Source organism: Argopecten irradians, chromosome 13, assembly GCF_041381155.1.
Source record: "Argopecten irradians isolate NY chromosome 13, Ai_NY, whole genome shotgun sequence".
Lineage (NCBI taxonomy): Eukaryota > Metazoa > Mollusca > Bivalvia > Pectinida > Pectinidae > Argopecten > Argopecten irradians.
In genome coordinates this window covers 27,133,275-27,140,874 of record NC_091146.1, presented here as the reverse complement: position 1 = coordinate 27,140,874, position 7,600 = coordinate 27,133,275, and the positions used below count along the sequence as shown (strand labels likewise).

The 7,600-nt window shown below is 33.4% G+C and overlaps 2 protein-coding genes across 5 annotated transcripts in view; both read right to left on the bottom strand.

Annotated features, from left to right (window-relative positions):
- The window catches only part of LOC138306251 (solute carrier family 23 member 2-like), a 15,127-nt gene extending 7,738 nt beyond the window's left edge, over positions 1–7,389 (bottom strand). Inside the window, exons 1-6 of the mRNA XM_069246648.1 lie at positions 7,343–7,389; positions 6,931–7,071; positions 6,102–6,259; positions 4,644–4,738; positions 1,811–1,890; positions 72–253 (exon numbers count right to left, since the gene is read on the bottom strand). Of these exons, the coding sequence (XP_069102749.1) occupies positions 72–253; positions 1,811–1,890; positions 4,644–4,738; positions 6,102–6,259; positions 6,931–7,050 (635 nt within the window). The 5' untranslated portion in view covers positions 7,051–7,071; positions 7,343–7,389. The remainder of the gene's footprint in view (positions 1–71; positions 254–1,810; positions 1,891–4,643; positions 4,739–6,101; positions 6,260–6,930; positions 7,072–7,342) is intronic.
- LOC138306001 (cyclin-dependent kinase 4 inhibitor B-like) overlaps positions 1–7,600 on the bottom strand; it is a 637,657-nt gene that overhangs the window by 119,701 nt on the left and 510,356 nt on the right. The gene's annotated exons all lie outside the window — the stretch shown is intronic.

Below are 7,600 nucleotides of genomic sequence, written 5' to 3'. Positions count from 1 at the left end.
TGATATTTAAGCGAAATATGCCGATAGATCGTAATGAATGATTTAATCTTCATCCGACGAAATAAACTCACAGTATCGCTATCGGCCAGTAGATGACGCTGCATTGTATTGACACGGGATACAGTGAAAAACCAAGCAGGAAAATTGTAACAGAGATTGTGATTGGTCCGATTATTCTTTGAAGTATGCCGACAGCTCCTGTTGCCCCTAGCAACACCTCTACAAGTGACGCCAGGATCAGGCTACCTTGTAACTTTGTTTGCAAAACGAAAACGGTTAAGAATGTGTAAATTCAAGCTGCATGTGCCAAAGCTTAACGAAAGTGTTGACATGAAGTGTTTTCGAATATTATATATATATATATATATATATTTTTAAATAATTAAACATTATGCGGAGCCATTATGTTGCTTCGTCAAAACTACAAGATAGAATTCAAGGACAAATGTATCATTTGTAGGTTTTTGTATGATGAGAGATGTCAAATAAGTCAGTATTAACACGATTACTAATAACAATATATCAGTCTTTATATATATCAAACATACAACAGCAAAACCATTTAGTTTCTTTCAAGCCCTTTCAAAGCTCTTTTCGTTCTGAAGGAAATTTGAATTTTTTTTATTTGCAAATTATGCACTTATATTATCAAGGTATTAAATAGTTCAATGTATTTGCGGTAGTGTAAATTTATTCTCAGAGTATGCCTACATTTTTATTTATTATAATTATAAAATAGCAAGAGCCGTGAAAGCGCTTGCTAGAAGTTAAACTGTTTTACTACTGTGTTTTTAAATATTTGTTAACTGTTACAAGGACATTCTACAATTTTACTTCTTGTTTATTTAGTATACTTCATGTCTATGTGTATATAACAAATCATGTAGCTTTATATCGTTAAGTTTCCCGATTAAACGTTTATATTGATTTTCTACAGTAAACGAAAATCTTGGTACTGTGTTGCAATATTTAAAGATATATTAAACAGTATAACATTGACTTAGTAAAATTGAAACATATGAAACAAAGTATTTGAAATTTTCAAAATATCGGTTAACACAGTACTGCTAATAGTTAATCTTGATTTGTCACTAAGAAAATGGGATTTATTCATGTATCACGTGATTCCTGATAACGATTCTGCGGGACTAGTATCTCCAGTGGTGATGAAATAATATTCTTTGTAATCTTCCCGCTGAAATGTCGTTAGTTTGGGATTTCATTTTTTGACGTCATTTCATTACCAATAGAAAGAATACTCCCTCAAAAATGTCATCGAATATCACGTGATACGTGAATGAGTCCCATTACGTAACAGATAACTGCCAATCAGTCAAAAGATAACTTAAGTATCGATTACTTATATTATAACAAGCATGGAAATAATCATTTTAGTTATATTTATTCTGTTTTGTCTAAATGATGTTGATATTTCAGATTAATAGCTCCAAACATCTTATCAAACATGATATAATACTATGACCCTTTCGAAAGGGAACTGTTCTCCTATAGTGTTGTCTGGCGAGGTATACTCCCCGAGTCAAAGACTCGTTCCCGAGTGAAAGGAAGAGTCATACAAGATTAAGTTCGTCACATGACACTCTTCATTACGTCATATACTTGGTCGCGTGCTCATTCCCCCCGGGGGGAATATACTTTGGTATAGTTCCCGTAGTCCGGTAAAGTCTGCCGTAGTCAAGAAGGACAGGGGACTGTCGCAAAATAGACCATGGCTGTTCTCAAATTGCATTCTTAGTAATTATTATGTGGTGTACTAAATCAGTTTAACAATGCAACTAGGATATCTTACTTGGTTAAGTCTGGTATATTTCGTTCCTTCATCAACGTAGATAACAGCATCTGTAGAAGTGTTAGAGGTTATGTTGTATTCTGTCGGAAGAAAAACATTCAGTCAAATATTTATATAGCAATCTAATGTGACAATCAATTTGTAATGTTATCAGAAATCTGCTCAACAATAAGGATAATAGACGGAAAAATATACTTACTATATAAATAGTTTATAATTATATAGAAAAAATCATCTTTAGGCCATTAAATGCGATTTATTCGTCGATACCATTCGTATGAATTTGCTTTACATCTGAAGAAACTTTTTTTGTCACAATTGATCCAAATTCTAAATTTTCAGGTATTATAAATTTATTGAACTCTGCAAACAATTGCCGTGACATTGGCCTTAATAGTGTTATTGTTACGTTGCCGAAGTATTTTTTCGAAGCTAATGACAAATGTACGTGCTGTAAGTTATGATGTGTTGGGGAATGCGTGTTTTCTTCAATGTTTTCATGTTTGCTTTTCAAGTTAAATTTTCTTTATTCCGCGGGCCTTACGGCCCATAGGCAAGACATACATACATACATGGTTACAGTATACAGTACATAATAAAGGAAAATAATTATTTATACAATTGATACCAATTTATACACAATACAATTTACGTTTGGTATATATCTTAACAACACAAGTAAGCATACAAAGACATATATATATAGAAGATGTTTGCACACGTCTGCTATCCTAAAATACTTCACAAGTATTTGAATTTCTTTTCTTAAATTCATGATGTATGTATTGTCAAAGTCTGTTTAATTATTTAAAGTGTTATTACATTCTAAATATCAAAAATAGGATTACTGGAAATGTTAAACTACCAGTAAAATAGAGTAGATTTAGAATTTCTGCTGTTGTAAAAAGTTGAATCTTACGTTTTCGTTATAGCATTATGATAAAAATATGTAGCCTTGTACCTGTTATCGTCTATGTACCTACAACCAGCCAGTTCTTCTTGTCATCAAGGCAACACAAAATATAGTTCAGAAAACAACCTCATTCTTTGGAAGTTGTTTATAAGGAACTTTAGGTCTAATATCGGTGACATCAGTCTTTTTATGTTTTGGGTATGGTTTCATGGAATATATCGTTTCTACATGTATGTTGCCGTATATTTATGCTATTGTTCATTATCATAAAGATTCGGGTTATATCAAGATGCACGGTAAACATCATTGCATTTTATATGTTCAGCACTTTTCTGAGGGCGTGATCCTAAGTCAGAATGTCATCAAAGAATGCATATTCATCTAAATAATCGTAAATATATTGACAGTCTCCAATAGAAGCTATCAAATATTTATGTCGGTTTTCATTAAAGATGATCCACCGCTGACAAATGGTATTTTTCACTATCAAAAAACAGAAGCAGACGATTTAGTATTTGTCTTCAGATACAAAAGTTACTTACTTTACAACACTACCACCATAGAAAAATTTGAGCTTTTGATTTTACTTCAAGTTAAAAATATGAAAAACAATAAATTGAATTCCGAAAAAAAATCCGTGGCACTATATCCTATATGGATTAAAGTACTTATTGAGCATGCACCAAAGGCGAAATAAATCATTTTATATTTTTTTTGTGTTAATCAGGCATAAATAGACACGATTAAACGCAAATTATTGTTCAAATGATGAATATCATTTATCTCTGTCGGCGATTGAGCATCTTTAAAGGGACAATTCAGTCTAAGATAACATTAAACTTCGTATATATATCGGAAACAAACCAGTTCTAATGGAAAATAGATTAGTTGGATTTACGGTGATACGCCAGGAAAGCCCACTGTAGTGAAATGTATATGAATTGTTCAAACTCGCTTGCTGCCCGCCATTACACATTGTGGTCGGACGACTGGTATACCTAACTCTGGCCCTTGCCAGTTTAGTTAAAAAACTGTTTGTCTAGAACTACTGAAATCGCCCTTAAAGCATTGTGTTTACGTTATAAGGTCATGTCCTTGCCTAAATATCACCAACTCCTCTATGGTAATGTATTGCATTTGATTAACCTACGTGACTTTGGCTCGGTTATGGGATACAGCATACATGTTATACCTGTTTAAACGTATTGATCACCGATTTGGAATTTTTACTGCATCAATCAAAATACTTAATAATGTCGTGGAGTTTTCATTTTCTCTTGATATGTTTCATAAGGAATATAAAACAATAGATTTATGTTATATTTTGCTACGTGGTTTTGTAACAGAATTAGCCTCATCGAATTGTCCCAACGCTATTACATTTACCAACTGAAGCTGAAGAGGTTTAAAACTAGGTCACAATTGAAACATTATTAAAATGTATTCTCATTCTCACGCTGGTCAGAAGTTAGCGCGTGACCAATCATCTTCATTAGGACGTGAAATGATCCGAGTTTACTCCGTAGTTTCGTGAAGGCAAATAGAAGTGAATATGTAAATACTTAATGAATTAATAATTTCCTGTGTAGCAATGTTGCCTTTCGCGTCAACAAACTCAAGTGTATTACTGACAATTTGTTACTGTATTCTGTTTTGTTAATAAGTTAATAATTGCAGGATTGGCAGAAAACAATGTTAGTATCATACAATACATGATTTATTTTGTTGTTAGACTTGGAAAGCCGAGATCAAAATTCTTCAAAAATAAATTTTGTGTTGTAAGAAACTAAACATGTTTCATCAATTTCAACGTCCATGTTTAATCTAAATGTCCGCGTACATTTGTATTTTGGAACTCATATTTTTAGAATATGAAAATAAATTATGCGTGAAATTCAGTTGAAATAGATAAAATTATACCTGAATTATGTAGTGGGCACGTCCATGTCCCACTGCTCTTCATCGCCAGTAACGGAGGGAGGAATGTAAAGGAGGGGCCTTGGAACACCGGAAGTCTGTTCAGAAAAGAGAAAATAGTTCCATAGTCATATCCACACAGTAGTTATTCTGCGTTATTTTTATTGCTAAAACCTTTTGCAGTTATCGCGTCAACTCGCGTGAAGTTCCTCCATTGCATCACCTGATGGATTAGCGCAGTTACTCACCTTTCATTTATGTAGTAATCAGCCAATGACAAAGCTCGTATCAGTTATCTAGTTTTCTAAGTATTCAGAAAGTGGCAGTGCCCTTCGAAACACGTGTTGTATGCGACTGATTAAGAACAAATATTTATGTCGAGTTATATATTATTTTTTTTCGGACAACATGTTTTGTATGTTATGCTTCAGAGACAAATTTTATCACCAGATTGAATTCTATCTTTGAATGATTTAGTTAATTTTATTAAACTCAAACCACTTGACTGTTGGTATATGTTTGGAGAGAAACGAATCCAATCACTTCATTTAGCTAATTTACAACATTTAATAATTGACGAAATAGTAAATATGACTTCGCTGAAGGTTGTTACTGACAGATATGTAATGCCTCAATGAGCTCTGCCAATACTTCTGTTCAGTGTTCTGGTGTTGACATACAGAAACTGTCCCACATACTGTCCGATAACTACCGACAATTAACCTGTGCTTTATCCGTTAATACGAAATGCTGTATTCGTCAATGCGATTCACGTGAATTTATTCCACACGTGACGAAAAGCCGAGATAACTCGCAAAGTATCGCACCAAAATAAACCATTATTTTAAGGTACTAATCATATGTTTTCTATATCATTTTCTACTGAAAATAACTGTTTTTAATCAAAATTAGAAAGCAGGAACTTTGCTTTTGGAGTCAGATCCGCCAAGGATTTCTGAACTCTCTTGGGTAGCGATATTTTGTTAAGTCATACATGACAATTATCTGTATCACTGTTTTAAGTATAAGGGTCAAAGAAGTAATATCAACAGGATTTTCCAGATGACACGGGATCCAATCAAACGTAAGTCTGTTGGATAAAAATTACTTCAAATGGTAAATATGGGACAAGGAAGTAATTAAAAGCGTGTGGACAAAAATTGTCAAATTTTCGAGGCGATCTGCCCCATAATGAAGACAAACAAAACAAACACGATTAAATATAAGGATACGAACAGTAATGCGGGACAAAATAGACACATATTAAACTATACAGCACAATGGAGCGCAATTTATCCTACGGTAAGAGGCAACAGAAGGCCCGATTAAAATTACTTCCTTGTACCGTGCTTTAAGTATACAAACAAAAGAAATATCATATTTCCATGTGTTTATATAGTATCACAAGCTTGTGCTAGTTCCACACAGCAATGGTAACGAAGAAACGTATATAAAACTTACCTTACTCCCAACCAGGTCTGTGTTATTGTCGCCACACCGACCATGAAGAGGGATGAACAGAAAATCTGTGACCTGATTGGATCATTGGGTGATATGCAGACAACATCAGAAACGACATATGTCACAGTCACAACAGCTCCCATACACAACACGACATGCTGTAAAATACAACGTCAAAAAAGACACATGCAAACGACACTATAGCCCCCATACACCATATCATCAAGGCTAACGTGAACACAAAAGGACTTAAAACGTATCTCAATCGAATGATGATGGAAAGGTAATACAAGAAAGTAAATGACCACTTTATCATAAGCCATCTTTCATAGAAGAGCATAATAGGAGTTTTTAAAGATTTTTTCATAAACTTATGTAATGCTTTTCTCTAGATCTTTTTTAGTAATTCCATTAAGTAATGTTGATGTTGTCCTGGGGTCTGATGCGTTTACAAACTGATTGCGATTGATGATAATTTATTACTTAATGCAAACGAATGAGATGGAAATTACCTAAAATGATAAAATCACACGCCATTTTCGGTAGCTATACTTAATATTATTTCAGCCCTCATATATATGTTGTTCTATGTTTTTAAATATTACTTTTTTCTTTTAAATTATTATTTCTATTGAACCAAACCTTTTGTCGACATTTCAGGAACAACACATTTAATTGGAATCACTTAAAACTATATTGTATCAAACCTTATCTTGTTATGACGTCATTAAATAACCGATTTCATACAATTTGTAGTTTACACTATGGGTGATACATATACATATGGAGTTTTCATGCATGTGTGTGTCCCTGGGTATTCTATACTTACCTGGAAAGCAACTGCTAACGCTATCGGGATTGGAGGCCATTCTGCCACGTCGTATTCAAGCACTGGTAATTTACCATTCGTTTTTGTATTATCTTCCACTAATTCTTTCGCTTGTTCCATTTTTCAATATATCATGACACACTGTGAATTTAGCACAACCAAATGACAAAAAAAATCAATGTTAAATCACAATGAATATCACGATTTACTGAAGGATGTAGTTATAGTCTAGAATTTTTAAGTGGAAACTAAAACCATCTATGCGACAGATGGCTACTATACGGTATCATGTCGTTAAGATCCATCGCAATTTGATAATACATACGACACTTTATCGAATCAGAAAGTAAGTTTACATTAATTTAAGTTAGTATTCTAATATGACATAACTCTGTATACTCTATGTACAAACCTCATATATAAGCGTGTGCCGAAGTACGATGTAACTTTACTATGCTCACTGTATATGTATGTGTATATGTATATATGCGAGCTTCATACATTATTTAAATACTCTGAGTTTCATAACAGCAAGACGTGATCTGTAATTGCAAAATTAAAGGCAGTTCAGGAGAGCAAACTGACCAATCGCAAGCCTGCTGACATTTCATTTGATGTCAATCAACAGAATTGAATAACGGCACACTGTTATTTATTGTGTTTCCACCAG